Genomic DNA, 19279 nt, shown 5'->3' on the forward strand with positions numbered 1-19279 from the left:
GAAAGATGGCAAAGGACTTGGTATGTTTAGGTAAAATTTTCCTCAAATTTTCCTCTTTTTTTTTTTTTCCCTCCCCTCCCCTCTATGCTGAAACTGTTTCTGGGAGACAGTGAATGTTCCAATAAAATGACTGAAATCTTGAGACTTCATTGGAAAACCAAATGTTTCAGGCTTTTTGGCGCAAATGCAAGTGTATCAAAAAGCAGAGAACAGGTTTGCTTTCTGGTAATTTTAAATTTTGGTTTGTGATTTTCAATTTTTTATGTAAATGCAGATTTTCTCATTGGTGAATTTTCATTTTTCCTCTTTCCAGCTGGCTCTGAAGAATCACATTTGTGCTGGGAGAAGGGAATTCCAAGGGGATTGGTGGCCCTTTTCACAGAGTAAGCATTTTCCACAGGCGGGGTTATGCCAACCATTAAATGACTAACATGTAATTAGGAGGCTGGATACTTATAGTTGTCTTGTCCCTGATGCCAAGGGAGTCCAGGACAGCTGTGGATGACTGAGCACCGAGGTAGATCAGGCTTGGCTGACCAAGCCATTTATGTCCATATTTGTTTTTGTGTTGGCTCTCTCAGAAGACAAGTGACTTGACGTTGTGGACAGTGCGGTGCCTCTCCTCTGTGGGTTTTACAGTGAGTGTATGGTAGAAGGTGCTGCCACTCAGGACAAGGCCTGCTGTAGGAATAAAAGCTGGACAGAAAGGGAGTGCTGGAAAAGGGAAATCTCACGCACTTCCTGTTTCGCTGTAGTGAAGAACAAGTCTTCTTGCTTGGGCCGGTTTATCTGCTCACTCCATCTCTGCCTGGGGAGCTCTTTGATGCGGAGCTGATCGGAAGGTTACAGTCTCCTTATCAACTCCATGCTTACCTCTGTTTGTTTTTATTCTGAAGTTCGTTCCCTCATTTTGCAATAACCCACAGGGTGCTGGGTGTTGCGCCAGCTGTGCCTCAATGAAGGATCTTCATTCAACACCTTTCCCTTCCTGTCACACCAGTCAATGCGACTCCTGCGTTTTCCATCACCATTCTCTGCGCAGTCCAGACTTTAGTCAAGCCTTTGTTGGTGGTCAGAAAGGCTACCAGGCCTACCGGGACCTACCATGGGATCTTCAAAAGTAGGTGGCATGTTTTAACTTGGCAAGTTTAATTTGGAGGTGTAATGGTGGTAAAGGGTACTGTCTATGGGAAAGCTTTAGGGCTTCAAGGACACAGAACCAGAAGAGAAATCTGTTTTTTCTCTTGCCTTTTGTGCTTAATGCTCTATCTATGCCTCTTTCATCCTTTTAGACCTGGGGTACATCATGGATCTGTCTCAAATGTGCAGCCTGAAAAGGGATGATAGATGGAGGGAAAGCTGAACGGGAAGTTGCAGGTTGAAAGGAAGGTTTTGGAGGTTGTGGTCTGGATGAAAATAGTAATGACTCTGGAATGAGAAATGCAGAGGGAAATCCTTCTCTAGCATGGCCAGGAGCACCATGATTTGCTGTCTGTTTAGAAAGACAATGTGATGGCTCAGGTTGACATCTTTTCTTCTTTCTAATCATCTTATTCTGCCTGCATCAGGCTTTTATTGCAGCAGTGCAGAATCCAAGAAGCTCTTTTGTTTCAAAATCAAGTGCTAGTAACATGTTTTTTGGAAAACATGGGGTTTAGTCAGGTGTAGTTGCAATATTATTTCCCCCAAATCCTGCAAAAAATTCCAGTTAAATAAGTGGTGGCAGCACAACTACATAAGGACAACACCACAGTGGTTCATCATTCTGGTTTTAACCCTTGCATTTTAAAGAAGAAGCCATGATTTTTAGGGAGTAACGAGTAGGTGGTTTGCGTCAGAAAGCATTTCATGCAGTCAAAGAAGCTGGATATCCTCAGTTTTGTTTTACAATAACAATATTTAAAACAGCGCTGGAAAGTACAGAGTCTTTTTACAAAAATAAGTCTTCCACCTGCAACACTCTACTATTATCTCTTGGGTCAGAGAAGAGATTGTGTCACAAATGTACAGGAAACATCCTGGCATTTGTTATTCCTGTTTAACTCACTGGGTTCTGGATTCACGTGGCAATAGGGGGATGCTCAATATCCCATGAGTTGGTTTTTTGCTGTTGTCTCAGCAGTTGATGAAACTTAAAAGTATGACCTCAGGAATAAAATTCAAAATAAATTGAAACTTTTTTTAACATCCTAATGATTTGGCTGAATTTTTGTGTGTGATTATGAAAGATTACAACATTAATCTTTTCTCTGTGGTGCTTTGGGCAAATGGCTATGGATGATTGCAAGAAGCTACTTATTTCTTCCATCCTTCATATTCTTAAAATAATTTCAGGGCATGCTGAAATAGAAACATTGTTTCTGGATGGACAAAACTTACTCGTTGTGCCCACTGAAGCGTTTTTCTCATTTTGTGCAAACAATATCATTTTAGTCAATACAATCTTGACTTTGCCATGAGAAGATCAAGTTCATCTTTGTGTTCTGTGCTGCTTAGTAGTACCCTGCTCAATACCCAAAGATTTTCTGCCCTGTTTAATATCCATAATTTAAAAGCTATGCTACTCTGTCAGGTAAAGAAGAAATCCCCATCAGTTGTGATTACCAGTTTGTGTATGTTACATAAAGAGAGGAAACTAAGTGAAAGTTCTCTATGTAACAGAACTGAAGAGCCTTTTTTTTCTACTTAGATGTAAATCTACTTGCCATCTTGGTGATATCAACAGTGGTGTAAATAATTTTAATAACAGTGTGCTAGAGGGTAGTTAAATACCATCTGAGTACAGTTTGGTTGCTTGCTAGTTAAGAAAGGATTTAATTGTTTAAATGATTGTTTAGATTATTATAAAATCTTAAGTACATTAGGGGAAATCTGTGCTAGATAGTTAAATATTTACATATTTGGGAAGGGATGGAAACTGCCTAGTCTTAATCAAAGCCCTTGTGTAGCCTGTTAGATGTCCAGAGTTCTTTGCTGGGCAGGAATGTGGATCTGAGTGTGGAGCTGTAAGCTTTGCTGTTTGAGCTCATCCTCCTCTGCTTTAGTCCCTTAGAAGAGTGGAGTTTCACTATTAGCTTTATCCAGTTCCAAGACGCCTCTTTCCAAAACATTTCAAGCCGACAGTTGGAACATGTGCTCTGCCAAATCCTTCAGGAAGCACACCTGCTAAGGAAAACTGGGTGGAGCAGACAGCCTTGCTGGTCCTTTCCTGCAGTTGTACTGTGTCCTGCACTCTGGGAAGCAGGTGCAGTGTCCTTTTGGCAACTTCCATGTGAAGATCTGGTGCCCTGGCAGGGTGAGGTACTGAGTAGCTGGTGTTGTATATGGTAGTCTAAAAGTGAATATGCAAGTGGAAATGCAGTGCCACTTGTGCCAATTTGTCATGCAGTAGGTGGGCAAAATGAATGCAAATTACAGACTGCTGAGGTGTAGCAGGAAATAGATACCAGCCCTGGTGCAAGGACACTCATGTGCCACTGGCATTAGTGGGAGTTTACCCTGATTATTGCAGGAGGCAGATGTAGTTCCTGCATGATGCCAAAGCGAAACCTATTCTGCTCAGTTTGTCCCAGAGTAGATCCTGAACTCAGGAAACCCTAGTGAAATGTGTTTGCTTCTGGTACACACTACACCTGATTTGACTAGTATGGAATTGGTACCATTTGTGTTTCCTTGCTGCACTCACTCAGTTTCTGGCCATTTTAGACAGGAAAACTAGAATGAGACAAGACCTCCTTCTGAGCCCTGAAACTGAGTCATCTTTGTTCCCTGAGCAAGCCCCAGTGTAATCACAGCAGCTTTTCTGGCCTCTGCTGTTCCTTTTAGAGGGTGATTCAGAAGTGTTTCATTTTATTTTTTTTTCACATGCAGTTTTATGATTGGGCATTTTGGGTCAGCATAAGCTTTGAAAATCAAGGCATTCTGCTTCCACCACATACTCTTTCCATGTCTGTGGTTTTGGTTACATACACATCCTCCTTTTGAATGAAGCCAAGCTAACACAAAGCTTGGGATGGCTTAATTTGACATACTTCTGATACAAGACAATTTGAAAGCTTCATGTGGTCTGTGGACAGATTTGGTGATAAAGAGGGACAGATTTTATATAGACTTGAACATGGGAATTCTCCAATTTCTCTGCCACTGGAGAATTGCCTGGGGTTTCAGTATCAGCTGAACCACTTGTCTAAGGACTTTTTCTAATTTCAGCAGCATTTTTCCCATAAAGAAATTTGTCCATATCTGTCCAGTGAAAATACATTGCTAGATTACAGCATTTCACTGTTTATCTACCCAGCCTAGCAACTGTTTATTATATATTGTGGTTTAACCTCAAACAGCAACTAAGTGTCATGCATCCACTCATATCTATCACACATCACCCCCCATCCCGTTGGGATGGGAGGATATTTAGGGAAAAAAAGGTAAAAACCAATAAGTTGAGATAAGAGCAGTTTAATAATGGAATAATAATAGCAATATTAGAGAGGCAGAAAAAAAATAATCCCAAGAAAGAGAGCTGATGCACAATACAATTGATCTTCACCCACTGACCAATGCTCATCCTGTGCTCCAGCAGGGAATGGCCCCTTCTAGCCAACTTCCCCCCAGTTTATATACTGAGCATGATGCTCTGTGGTATGGAATATCCCTGGGCCCAGTTCAGGTCAGCTGTCTTGGCCATGCTCCATCTCAGCATGGGAAACTGAAAAGTCTTTGACTTATGGTGAGCACTGCTGAGCAACGACTAAATCATCAGTGTGTTATCCACATTATTCTCAGACTAAGCCTAAAATACAGCTCTGTACCAGCTACTAACAAGAAAATTAGCTGTATCACAGTCAAAACCAGGACATGAAGTATAAAGTACAGAAATATGTATTATTATCCAGAAATGTAAGCTTTTAAACTACAGATGAAGGTGGATGTTTTAGCTCAGATTCTGAGTGGACATAACCTGTCACAGCTGCACACCAGCAGGAGAGCTGGTCTGTCATATCAGACTTGCAGAACTCCTTGGGAATGATGGTAAGTATAGTTTTCATGTACCAGTAAACAGATTTATTTCAGTAAACAAATTAAAACACATCACTGTCCTACTATTTGTGTATTTTTATATTACAACTATTGCTATAGTGGTTTTTATCCATTTTTTTTTCTCAAAGCACCTTAAGAGAGATGTACTACATGTATTCTAAAACAGTGGAGAAATGTTGTCAATCTCAGCATGCCTTTCTTATAGGACTAAATGCAAAGGACATGTAATAGCTCACAAGAGATCATCTCTAGGTGACTGTTTTGGGTTTGGCTTTTCATCAATCTGTCCTGTCAGCATCTTTCTTGAGCAGCCACTGTCAGTGGGTGCGTGCCAAAGCAGAGCCTGTGCTCTCTTTCCTGGTGCATGCTGACTTAGCTGGACTCTGTCTCTGACATGAAGCTCACTGCAGGTAATGGAGGTGTTCCACAGGTGTCCAAGCATGCTTCTAGCACTGGTGAGGAAAACCTCTGAGGCTTTTCCTCTGAAGCAGACTGTTTCACTCATAGATGGCAGTTTTAATTCTGCTTCTTTGCAGTAAGTGAATCTGAATTTCAGTAGGTAAAAGACACTAATTTCTTCTATAAAATAACAGTTTCAGGCTGCAGTGAGACAGGTGCATGTGTTATTTATTTAATGCAATGTTTATCATATTTTTATTAAATGGCACTCTTAAAAAACCAAGTTAGGATATTAGGTAATATTTTTAATTTTTCTTTGAGACTAACCTTTTTCTTTTGATACTCTTCTGTTACTAAAAGTCAGACATAATTAGCTGTGTCCTTCTTATGCCTTCTAAAATGCATAATGGGAGGGATCCCTTTGGCTCTGTATTCATTGGTGTGAGGGTTCCTGGAGGGTTTCTTTGTTTATGATGTGAAGGAATCCAAGTAAGGAATGCAGGGCTCCCAGTCACGTACCAATGTTCAGGAAAGCTCTCAGTGGGTATTTCTAGGAAAATGCCAGCTGAATGTCAGTCAAAAAAGCTGAGACATTGTTTGGAATTACTAGGAAACAAAAAGAGGACAAACAAGTAAAATGGTTATGTGAGTGTAAACAATTCTATATCAGTTTTTGTTGTTTCTCTTTGTCAGCAAGTATTTCACTCCTCTACTCATTGAAAAATCTTCATCTGAGACTTGGTAGTCCTCTGCCAAGAGATGAAGTCCAGTCCTTGTTTGCAGTATCTTTAAGATTACTGCGCAGGCATGGTTTCCTGGGAAAGAGCAGAGTTTCTGGGGAAGAGGGAAGGACCACTTGAGCTGCAAGCAGGAAGGACCTTGTCAGAAAGCCCTCTGAGGTCGGTGGGAAGCTCTCAGCTTCAGGTATTTGGTTCAGGCTTAAAATTTCCGCTTCCACTCAGAAGGACTTCAGCGACCTTCCCAACTGGAGTGTTTTCAATAATAGTGTGCATTTCTAGGCTACAGTGCCTGTTCCCTCTCTTTGAGAACATAGTTCCCAAGGAGTTTGTAAAGACTACTTAACTCTTGGTCTGAGAAAAATAAATTCACAGTGTTTAACTTTTATCAGCTCTCTGCAGAGTATTCAAGCCCTGACAGGTCATCACATGGATCTAAGTTGTTTCAGATCTGGCATAGTCACTTCTCATGTGGGTACTGAATCCCTGTAAGTACTGTTCAAGTTTACACAGTGGGACGTTGTCAGATAAAATAATTAAACTTTGAGGAATGAATTTTAGAAAATACAGCAAAGTAGCTATAAAGCTGAGTTAACTGGAATAAAAAAATATCAGCTTAGTGATCTTCATGGGTTTGTCTCACAGATATCTTTGAAAACCTGGATTTGAAATCCTCTTCATCTGCAGCATGTCTATTCAAATGGGGAAGTATCCAGATGGTATACAGCCTAACCAAGGGTATTTTGCTCAAAAATACCTCTTGTTTTTGAAACCACTTTTCATTTAAAAAAGAAATTAGGAGTGGAGAATAAAATTTAACAGCTATGTCATGTTTACATATTAAAGGAATGGGGAAAGTTTAAGATAAATCAAAAGGAATCCAAGTCCCAAACAGCACCCCTTCTTCCCATTACTTTCTAAGATGTATGTGTCAAACAGCTTCTTGTTTGAGGAAATTCAGTTTAGAGGTGCAGAGGTGCTGAGACCCTGCATTTATGAATTAAGCAAATTAAGGTTTAACTAATTAAGTGAAAATCACATGTATAAGTAAAATTACACATGAGAGTAACTGTTGTGGACTGGGGCTTCTGTTTGTCAGTGGTAACAGGGAACTTGAAATAGAAGAAATAAAGAACAAGAGTTTTAAAAAATGTTACACTATATACAAGAGAATGCTGAAAAAGTTTCAAATTTTTAGTACTCTATTCAGCTGTTTCCCAGCCATGTAATTTCTGGTCTGAAACCACTGTTTCATTGATATGATAGGCAGTATCATATCACTTCAGGCTCACCTACTGTGGTGCAGAGGTGGCATTCAGCCTTTCAAATGGGCTTCTCCAACCCAGCATTTTGGTTTGAGGTTATGCCAGGATCATTATAGCTGAAAGATCTTCTGAGTGTTTTCCTTCTGTGCAGTCTAATCAAGACAACTGCTTTTAAAATGAGAGTATCTACAAGAATACAAGAGTAGGTTGTCTGAAATGCTCTTTTTGGTTTATTTTGTTGGCTTTTCTTGTAACTCAGTGTCATTTCCAACATAGTAGACACATTTGCAAAGTGTATAAGCCATCGAAAAGACTACTAGCTGGAGTGAGGGAAAAAAGCCCCAACAAACTATACAACAACAAATGCATGTGACAAATTAAACTTGAACTCACCACTGACTTTGTGTTTTCACCTAAAAGCTACTACTTAGAAATATTCTTGTTAGTGAGGTAGAGTCCTGACTATTTTTTTTTCATTTCTCCAGGTAAATTTTTAAGGCAATTTTCATACAGTAGTCTCAGTTAACAGGACTAATTATTTCAATTTTTGTTTTTTGGCAGTTTTTTTGGTTGGTTGGTTAGTTTTTTTGTTTGTTTGGGGTTTTGTGGTTTTGGTGGTTTTTTTTGTTTGTCTGTTTTTCGTTTTTTTGCTATGGAGTCACAAATGCATTTTGATGCAAACTTGATGAGAGGTTAATAGCTGTTATACAAGATAGGAGGAGGGAAGGAAGCACTAGATAGGAGACGCAGAACAAGTCAGAACAGATCCAAGTGACAAATTATTACTCCCATTTTCACTCAATCACATATCATGATATTTGGCCTGAGTCAGTTGTTTTCCAAGCCAAAGTAATGAGATTGTAATTGTAAGGCATGGCAATGGAATTAGAATGAAATATCAGGATCTGCTTTGGTATTTATGAGCTGTGCACAGTTGCTTGCTGTCCCTTTCCTGCACACAGCTGCAGGGGTCACTTGCAATTATTTTGAATGTATTTAAATTTCTGTCTCATGAGGTGTGTGCTCTGGCAGTGAGCTGTGTGTACTTTGCATGTGGGAGCTCACTGAGGCACCTCACGACCTCGGGAGAGGATCCCTGCAGCCTGCTTTCCTGGGCTGGGCTGAACCCGAACCGGCAGCTGTGCATGTCTGCAGGGTTGAGGTGTCTGAAATAGAATGAAGGACTCTTTACCAAAAATTTTGGCTTCATGTTCTATGTTTTTAATGGCTGACAATATAATAGCAAAATGGCTTTATGGTTCTGAAGGAGTCTGAGTTTATAGACAAAGACAGAATTTACTGTAACCAGCCCTTTTTCAGGCAGTTTTCGTTTGTCATTCTGACTGTCCATTGACTTTCCATGAGTTAATTTGGATTAGTACCCATGTAATTAAGAGCACAGCAGAGAGAAGCATCTGGTGAGGCTTCCTATTGACATGTCCTTGCCCTTCCCTGTCATTCTCTCACTTCAGCAAATACTGCTTAAAGCAGTGCTTGCCTTTGTGTTTAGATTCAGTCTGAGCAAAACAGGAAGCACAGGCTGACTCTCTGAAATCTCTTTCTCTTTTTTGTCTAGCTCTGCTTTGAAGGCTGAAATGGGCTAAACAGCTGGAATAATGTATAGATATGTACTATACAAAGCATGGAGTGCTTTTTACCAATTTTACTGCACAAAAGCAGTTTTGGGAGCAAAGGTGCCAGTGTGTTTGTGATAACTGATTTGCTTAACCAATTGAAAGCTGCATACATTGCCGTGTGAAAGTTCACCTAGCTGAAAAATAAGTTTTATTCTTGTAAATTTCTAGTTGGGAGTCACATAAGAATCTTAGTGGGACTCCTATTTCATTTGGCCCTAATAATACCCAAACCCTCAAACCTGTCTGTGTTCTTTGACTTCCAGTGCATCCCAACACCTATTTCAAAATAGTCTTGAGTCATGTTTTCATTTTCAAGAGTGTTGGGTGAGAAGTCAATTAATGTTGCTGGGAGGAATCAACTAATGTTGAGGGAGAAAACTTCAGCTTAATATTTTTTTGGGGGGGGAGACAGGAGCCTTAAATAGAAAAGGATCTCTTATTCATCTCCTTTGTTTCTTATTTTTCCCCAGAATTCATCAGTCAGCCATCAGAATAAGACATCTTGAGCCCTGGAAAATTGCTGTAATTGTTATTGGAACAGCAGTGGCAGCAGCTATCACTATTGGTCTCCTAGTTTATTTTCTGGCATATGGTAAGTTTTGCATAATGTCTCATTTTTCCTCTGCTTAGTGAATTTCTTTTGTGCCTGTTGTGCCACATGATGCTGGGAGTTTTCCCCGGTCTGTCTAACTCTTATTTGGGGAAAAAACACTGGCTTCTCAAGACCTCTTTTTCCTTCCTCTTTTAGCACCTTTGCAGGCCTCTTAGAAACATTTTCTGCTGGGCAGGGTGGTTTAGGGTTGTGTTTTCTCTTGTTTTTCATTTACTTTCACCCATTTCACATTTTTCTCATGATCCACTTCTGTGATGAAGTCAACACACAAGTGTCTGGTCTCCCTTCCATGAGTGAAATCCAGAGCCTTCTGCATGTCTGTCTGGAGTGTTTCTCGGCTCCCTTTCCCTGATCAGTAGCAGCCTCCTGTGAGGGCTTAGTATTGAGTGGACAGGCCAGGAAGGAAGGTAACTGAGCAGCAGGGTGCAGCTTGTGATCCTGTGTGAGCCCCCAAGTGCTGTTGGTTGGCCACAAATGTAACTGCTGGGGAAGCTGGGATTAGATGACCTAACTCAATCGAGTGCTTGCTCCTGGGCTCCTTGCTTTTGGAAGCTGTGTTTGAATGGGCTGGATACACCTGAAGGCTCATCTGCTCCCTAGATATCTGGATATCAGTCAGCACCAGCTGTTTCTCTAAAGTTCATTCATCTTGGTACTTTGAGTATTGCCTGTTCCTCTTCTTTCCCTTACAGATCAGAAGCTGTTCTATTACAGTGCCAATGTAAAAATCACCAACATCCGGTACAAAAATGAATTTTCCAGACAGTCCTCAGGAAGGTTTAGAGACCTGAGCGAGAGGGTTGAGAGACTGGTAAGTTTGAACTGTTGTGCCTTTCCATGAGGGACTGTGTGATGATACAAGAGTCATTAATGTGAACAGCACACTCTCAGACCACGGGGTCTGGTGTACCCTCAGTCCCCTGGTAGGCAGACCTGGGAAATGGATAGCATGAGAGGCATGATCATACCTGGCAAACCAGGCACTTGCCACTCAGCATCTTCTAGCCTGTCACTTCTCTCTATCCTGCAGTGGTGAACTAGATATTTGCAATAATCTCAGCTTCCTCCTGTATCACTGATCATAGAATCACAGAATATTCTCAGTTGAAAGGGTCGCACAAGGACCATCAAGTCCAAATCTAAAGTGAAATGCCCATACAGTGATTGAACCCATAATCTTGGTGGTTTTAGCACCAGGCTCTAACCAACTGAGCTAATCTCATAATTTGTGTATGTTCTCTCTCCATGCCCTGATCCTGGCTTTGTGACTTATGTCCCATTGTCTCTAAGGAAAGCATTCTTTTACACCCTCTCCTTTACAGGGTGGGGAACTCTACCTGTTGGGCTGTTACTGTGTGTTGAGAAAACAACACATAAGCCCTTTTCCTGCACCCTTGGTATGTTTTGTTGGGAAACCCTCCTATAAACAGCAGAGGCTGCTGAGTGGCTCTCAGTCATAGAGTAGCTATGGAAATAAATAGACACATTGCAATTTCCTTTCTTGTTTTCTCTTTGAGACACTACCCCAGAGATGCTAATTACAGAGTTCATCTCTATACAACAATAAGCATGTGATTGTGCTTGTATCTTTTTGTGTTTCATTCATCAGAATCTGATGTGTATCTCTTACCTCCTGTTTGGCAGCCATGCACAGATACCCAATTAATGGGACAAAGCTCTGCTCCCCACCATCATTTAATAAGGCCATGTTACTCACCTACAACAAAATGTGAACTGTGCTGGACATTGGAGAAGTAGGGTGTTGTGTAGGGATTTGGCAGTGCTAGCATCTCTTCACAGCAACACTGCTGAGGGCCTCAGTGATCTTAGTCAAGTTGTCCTCTTCTCTGTACATGTTTGTTCTCTTTCTGCCCTCTTTGTCCACTGGAATTCATACCGGATTTCCCAGGATGTGCTTCTGGTGCATATTTGTATGTACAGAGCCTTACCAAGCTGCATTTGCTTCGGTGCTACCACTTTACAACTATTACCAAATAATTGCAGACTTTCCACCCTGTGATATAGAACTTTGGAGAGGGAATGTTCTCCCTTACCAGGAAGACACTGTGTATTGCTGAGGTGGAAGGAAGGCAAGGACTGGAAAATAGTCTGAGGAATAACACTTCATTGAGTACAGTTGTATCCCTTCCTCCCACTCCATTCCTTCTTCATTTTTTAAAACATGCGCCTTCTTTGGCAAAGAAAGACTTATTTTAGCTGAGAAGTTCTTTCAGACAGTATCCAATGCAGTCAGATTTCCTCTGAACATGGCTATCAATTTAGATGCTTGAATGGAAGCCAATGCTATAGAAACCCCATCTCCTCTCTGGGTGTTGAGCAGTTCTGACAGTAGTGACAGTAAATACCAGTGCAGGTTGAGCAGCGAGAACCATTATTTCAGGGCATGTTAATTGTACCTGATAAGTAACACCATAACAAACATACACAGAACTGTGTTGCCTTCCTTCATTCCTGTGACTTAAGAGTTGTCTTTAATTCAGCCATTAAATTCTACCTTCCTCTATCAAATTTTATTAATTATTTGCTGTAATTTTAGGTCAGCTTGTATAAATGGTCCCTGTTGTAAGTTTGACTTTTTGTGTTTTTAGCTCTGGGTGTTCCATTTACCAAGGATCTATGAAATTGACAATTGTCCATAACTTTATTGAAAGCAACTCTACAGTAGTAATACAGTGTGTTTCTTGTAAATCTGATTTTATGACAGCAAAATTGCTCTTGTAGTGATAAAAATCAAAGCAATCTTTCCAGACACACATATCCTCTTGATATCTTACAGATAGCTGTCTCAGAACATCTGCATTTTTATTTTCAGCATCTTCACAGCAACTCCCTAATAGAGGAGGAGAGAGTTGAGTTCTTTATCACATTTTCTAATTTGTCTGGATTTACCAAAACCCTTTGCAGTCTTTCCCTGGCTGGCGTCAGGGTTTGGATGTCCAAGCCTTCCCATTGTCATAGTAGTAACGATACCTTAAGCTCATGTTGTGAAACAGTGAGTCAATGCAGATAAATGCAATGTCTTTCTCAACACTTGGTGCAAAGTGAACAGAAGTGAATCACCTCTGATAATCAGAAGCATTCAAATTACCTGAGTGAGTGCAACTCCCTGCCAAGTGTTCCCTTCTCTGACTCCTTCCCTGATGAAGCCCTCCTTCATCTGTCTCCAGATAGACCCAGAAAGGAGCCCTTTTCAGAGTTGGTGTTTCACCAGGAAAAATGTTTTTGCTTCCATATGGAAGTCATACCATGATTTCCTTGGGACCTTCAAATGCCTGATGTTTGCTTTGGTTTCCAGATTTGAATAGTAACACCCATTGTGTGAACAACATTCCTGACTCTTATCTCAATGAAGGTGGGAGGGAATGCAGCCAGATCATGCCTGAGAGCTGATGAAGCTGGTGCACCAGTCAACATCTCAGGGCTGACTGGAAAGTCTGGAAAATGTCCTCTGGGGTGGAGCTGGGGGGACTGAGGAACAGATGATGAAAGGTCTTTGCTCCTTGACTGGCTTCCTGTGAGTGTCTGTGAGTGTTCCCTTTGTGCTCTCTTGAAAAATCATACTTGACTGAATGCCACTAGGGAAAGAGATATTCCAGCTCAACAGAGCCTCCTCGACTTTCTAGTTGGACTAGTCCCTCTTCCCTTGCCAAGCTAAAATGCTCTCTGCCATACTGCCCCCTGTTACACTGGATAAAAAGGGCACAGTCACAGCCTTATGGCTCCTTCTCCAGGGAGCCTCTATTTTATCCTGAGTTCACCTATTGTGTGGCTCATCTGCACAACTTTTGCCCACTGTTTTTCTCTGACTCCTGCACCAGACTTGGATTTCTTTTCCTTCTCTCACAAAATATATTAATTCTTTTCAATTTCCCTCAAATGCCTTGGAGAGCCTAACTACTCTCTTACTAACAGCATCCTAGGGGAAGTCTCCAAGGCCCTGCTTTAAGCTTCAGCCTCTCTGGCACTCCAAATTGTGGAGAGAGCTGAGACAGCAGATAGACCTGGGTGACTGGGATGATCCCAGTTGCCTACTCTGTGCAGCTGCAGAACTGCCCTGTGCGCAGGAAGAGGGGTGGAGGGGTGTTTTGTCTTGTGTAGGAAGTCATCTTTGACCCCAAGGGGGGTGGATGTGCAATCAGGAAAGCTTGAAATGAGTACCTCAGTCTCAGTGGAAATTGTCTCAGCTGAAGGCTGGCAGGTTTCTAGCTGTGAGAGAGAGGTGGATATCAAGCAGCCACAGCAGGTGACCCTTTCAGTACAGGGCTGGTTGCTCAATAGAAATGGACATCAGCCTTTACCCTGCCCACCAGGGGTTTGTAAATGCACCTGTTGGCTCTTTTTTGCCACTACAATAACCTTCTGATACTTCCTCCTAGAAGTTGTGGGCTTTCCCCCTTTTTGAGGGGAGCCTAATCAACCCTTCTCCTTTCTCAGGCCCCTTGTATCTCCCTGTCTCCTTCTCTGGCCAGAGCTGTTCCCAGCCCTGCTGCCAGGCTGCTTCTTCCTGTCCCAGTCCATGTGTCTCTGTGGAATTTTGTGTTGACACTGAACCCTTCCCAGCTTCTGGGGCTTTGTCCTGTCTGTTATTCCCTACTCACTCCTGCTCCCATGTGCTGGTAAGCTGGGCTGTCAGCTGGGTGGATGGATGTTCCTCAGGTATGAGTGTAGCATGACTCCCTCCTTGGCTGGTTGGATGGCTGGGGGAGAGTTGAGTTGTTTGTTTTCTCTCCTGGAGTCCCTTGAGCCATGGGATGGACTGACATGAATTCCCCCTGTTGTCTCATAATCCACAAGGCACCTGGGCTATCCTCTGTACTTCCACCATCTGAAAACAGCACAGAACTAACTGGCTGGATCTGGCAGAGTGGTTGGGGATTATATTAAAACAATACCTGGATATGTTCCCTGGGAAACTACTGCCTATCCAAATATTCCTATTGAATTAATGGAATTTCTTCAAGTAATTTTCACCACAGCACTCAGCATTGTGAGTCAGGGTACCTCTTTTAGAAAGAGACATCTTGCTTCCACTGCTTCAAGTGACAAGAGAATCTTCTATGTCCTTAAGTACAAGTGTTGGGGGAAGTTTTTAATGAATATAGCTCTTGAAGTTTGTCCTGTTTGATAGAGCTGAATTAGTGGGGGTTAATTTAATGTCTCCACTGGGTACTGCAGAGGCAGCTGTGATACCACAGGAAAACACTGCAGTGCAGTTCTGATAATGGTGCATATTCTCGGTAGGCTGGACGGTTCACAACTGAGTCCTCACTGGAACTGGTGAGGAAGGAGGCAGTTTTCTCCTTTGGGAGATGATGATTTTAGAGGCTATTAAGGCACTTCTGTCACTCTAAATGGGGTGGAGAAGAAACAGAGAAACAACGAGGTGCCATGCATCTCCCTTCCCTGTCCCTCAGCTTTAACACCTGACAACCCTGTTTGGCGGAAGGGTTAGCCTTCAACAGGGTGCTTGGAACTGAAAAGCTGTCTGCTTTATACCCAGGGATAAGCGTGCATCATCCCAATATCAGGAAGTATCTTGTATCCTCTAAGTTGTGAACAGCTTACTGTCACATCTGCAGGGCCAAATGGTCAGTCAAAGTTCTGACTAGGGTTTCCATCTGAGCTGAACTCCAAGGAAGCTTAGTGGAAACCACCAAGAACACCAGTGAGTGAGAAGATGAGGCTGCTGTTTCATGGCACTTGGCCTTTTAGGGTCACACATGACTCAAATCTTCCTGGGGAGCAGAAGTGTGTGTGATTTGGGAGAGAGAGGGAGGTGAAGTACAAATCCCTTCAGAGCAGATAGCTGCAAAGCCGAGTGAAACTGTGCATGAGGTGTGTTTGTCACACCTTCCGTGTGGGTGTTTAGATAAAGCTCAACAGTCTGTGGCTTGCTCCATCACTGCCTCATGGTCTCTGGGTCAGTTAATTCAGTAGGGATCTGCTCCTAAAGAATATTTGTTCTGGGAGACCAGACTGTGAGGATCATTTTAGAGATGATAACTAAACACGCCCCAAGGAAAGGGAGTATGCTGAAGTTCAAGGGAGTGTAACACGACTCTCATTTTTACAGCAAATGGAAAAGTACAGGTATTTACAACTATCATGTAGCTTCATTTGCTATGTGTGCAAAATTCCCACTTATTTTCCCCTCTTAGTCCCTGAAACAAAAGAAAATTTAATATAAATTGGCCAAATCAGAAATTATGCTATGTGCAGCAGCCAGATCTTTCCAAGGACTTTTCAGAGTCTTGCAGCATCCAGACTAAACAGAATAAGAAAGTTCTGGCTATAATAAATTTCAAAAGACATTTGTTAGTGTTTACAGATAAGGATCCCAAAATCTAAAACCTAAGTCTCTATTTAAACTCAAGCATTCCTAGGATTTATATGGGCTCCCTTAAGTACTTACATAGTACCAATATGAAAAAAGATTAAGAGGTGAAAAGCGCTGAACTTTTATTGAAAGATTTTCTTGTTCATCACTAAAGGCAAATTTATTTACAAATGCATCTATGGTAAAAAAGCCAGAATAATTAAGCTTCTTAAATTTAGCTTTTTAGAGCCTTTTAAATACTAGTTTCCTTGTTTTCTTATTCTGAAAAACAATATCATAAAATCGGAAAAAGTATTTTATCTATGTAAAAAAGTTATTTAAGGAACACTTTGAGAAGAAAAGTACTAAAATAAATGTAGGGTGTTTGATAACTTCTGCTTTATAAGCTTAATCTTAAGGGAATGGTTCTCACAAATAGGAAGCATTGTTCTTGGACTAGCATGGTACAATCGGGGTGCCCTCTATGGGTGGCTGGGGTTAGAAACAAAACAAAAAGGATTTTCCCCAGTAATTCAGCCAACAGGGAATCAGCAATGGATCAATGGCTGAGACGACAGTCTGGCAACTTGTTTATTTAGCTCTGGAATGAGAGGTTGACAGCACACTCGACTGTCAGTATGTATATACATAGGCGTGGCCCTAAAGAGATGGGTGAAATGCTGTGCTCTCAGAGAGGAAATAACTCACAGAAAAAACCTGCATCTCACTTGTGATGCTGTTTTTAGAAGTTCCTATTGAAATTAAAAGAAGAAAAGGACCACTGGCATAGGTATATACTGCATTGATCTAAAAACTGGGATGCTTTCTTGCTTTTTGATTTTGTTTCCAGTTTTTCTTCTTTCCATGGGTTGCAGTAGCACAAGAAAACAAAATAATATTAAAGAGAATATGAAGTACTTTTAAATGCTGGTGTGAGTTGATGCAATGTAGCGCATAAAGCTATGGCTTAGTGCCTTTCATCCCCTCTAACAGCTCAGACTTTCAGTGAGCTCTACCTAAATTGCATGAATTTTCAGGATGAAATGATTAGTTATCAAAAATGTGCCCAATCTCCAACATTTTTCCCATGTAAATTCAGAAATCCTTGAACTTATTTGATTCTTTGACTTATTAATGCAATATAATTTTCTCACCTAATAGGCATGCAAGCTGATTTTTCCTTTTCATTTTTTTCTTGGCTCATCAAAGCAGAAGTTGTAATATGCATGTACAAATCCAGAAAAATCATAAGACACCTCACCCCCAATAAATAAGTAACGCTAATTCTGATCCCGTGGGCATAATGAAAAGCTCTAAAATGTGCACAAGGAAAATGGATGTGAACCTGAGCTGGAAAAAGGAATTCAAAATGAAGTAAAGCGCAGCTATCGATAGTGTGTGTGATTAAGGGTAGAACCTTATCTTAATTATAGACTCACAATCCAGAATTACTGCATTGTTTGCAAGTAATTATATCAATGAAGTGATTCAAGATGCAAACTAGTGATCAAAATCTGGCTGGTCAAGAGAGAAGCTGCTTAGATCCTAGTGTTATCCAAAGGAAGAATCCAAATTCAGTACTGAAGTTGTGTGGTGGGTGGGATTTGGGCACTTGTAAGCTGAATACATCACCAACAATCTTCTATAGCTTCATAAAACTGTTATTTTCCCAAGAGGTATTTGCTCTTGTATTTCAGCTCCTTACCTCTAAGTATTGTTTAAAAAAAAACCCAGAGGGCACAGAGTAATTTTTCTGGGGAAAGCATGCTATTTTGGGAAAAAGAAAAACACAAAGCCCTTCCCTGGATATTGGCACAGATGTTTTTCTCACCAAACTTGATTTTGTCTCCAAAAGTTGGAAAATTCCCTCTCCAAGTGGACAAAATTTTAATAGCAGTGTGAAAGTTTTAGGAAGCTAATTATGGATAATTGAAAGCAGGGAGTAGGAATGGCAATACTTAGGTGACCTTAATTCCAGCTGTCACTAATACACATGACTATAATGAAATACTCATGTCATTACATGCCTCTGAAATTGGTTGCACTAAGCATAAGCATGGTACTTTAAATCCTGACATTATCCCATATATTAGTCCTCTTAATTTCTTTTATCCGAAAGACCAATCTTTTTAGGAACTACTGTACAAGGACAATTATTTCTCTTTTGCAGCTGTTGCCTCCGGGAACCATCAGCTGAGCTCCTTATTTCAGTGCAGTGAGGCAGTGCTTACTCAGCCCTCAGCTTTAGGAGCTCTGTTAGCTTAACCTCTGTGAGGAGATTGTGATGCCATTTGCAGAGGTTTGGGATCACATAGCTCTTGCCCGATGTGTCATGTGCTGTCTTTGTATGTGTGGTTTCTGATAGGAAACTTTCTGATCCTCTGGTTTGCTGCAGGCATGTGGACCATTACACTTGCTCTCCTTCAGGCCCATTTTCTTCACCTCAGGCAAGGACTGTGTCTGTAGGGCTGCTGTAGAAATTGAAATCTCAGTTTCCAAGGAGACTGTGATGTCCACATCCTGGTTTGGAACAGTGCCATGTTCTTTTTTTAATGTCCCTGTCAGTCTTCCTCATTGTGTCCTCCCTCAACCCCTTACCTGAAATCAGGGCAGGAAAAATATCAGCTTCTTAAGGGTGTGGTTACTGGATTTGTATTATGGTAAGCTTTGGGGGTCTCAGCAGCTAGAGCTGTAAACTGGGGAGAGTCATTGAATCAAGTGACATGATCAAGGCATGTTCCAATTAATATTTATGGTCAAAAAGCTTTAAAAGTCACTAATAATAGGCTTTACATCCTAAGTAGCTGTGGCTAGCACAGGTCTTTCCCGTGAGAACATTCTTCTGTGTTTTATAAACAAAGATAAAGTTTGGATGTTTTGAAACAGTGTCTCAAGATTTGGACAGTTCAGGCCTGGCCAATCAGGCCTAGGGGGAGGTTTCTGACTGACCAATCTGGGCGACCTCTGAAAGGTCTATATATATTGAAATCAAAATAATAAACTTCTTCTTGTCACACTGAGAACTCGGGTCTTTTTCTCTGCTAGTGGCTCAACAGCGACAAGTAGCTAGTGAGGCAAGAGGAAGAATGTAGTGTGAGGATAGCCATTAAAGGACTAAACCGGCAGCAGGTGAAAAAGCAAAACTATTGAGCAACAAGAAGCTTTGTGCTCCCAAGCCTACTGAATGCTCTTGAACATCCCATGCAAGTAATTCAGTGTGTTCAGCAAATATTCCAGAGGAAAATTCTGCCAAA

General features: G+C 41.3%; 1 protein-coding gene across 1 annotated transcript in view; it reads left to right on the forward strand.

Moving 5' to 3' along the window:
• The first annotated feature begins 501 nt into the window (after positions 1 to 501).
• The window catches only part of LOC146438122 (transmembrane protease serine 11E-like), a 42962-nt gene continuing 24184 nt past the window's right edge, over positions 502 to 19279 (forward strand). The window contains exons 1-3 of the mRNA XM_085058443.1: positions 502 to 1120; positions 9546 to 9667; positions 10381 to 10499. Coding sequence (XP_084914569.1) covers positions 957 to 1120; positions 9546 to 9667; positions 10381 to 10499 — 405 coding nt within the window. The 5' untranslated portion in view covers positions 502 to 956. The remainder of the gene's footprint in view (positions 1121 to 9545; positions 9668 to 10380; positions 10500 to 19279) is intronic.

Source organism: Lichenostomus cassidix, chromosome 4 (genome assembly GCF_008360975.1).
Source record: "Lichenostomus cassidix isolate B80296 chromosome 4, HeHo_3.0, whole genome shotgun sequence".
Classification (NCBI taxonomy): domain Eukaryota; kingdom Metazoa; phylum Chordata; class Aves; order Passeriformes; family Meliphagidae; genus Lichenostomus; species Lichenostomus cassidix.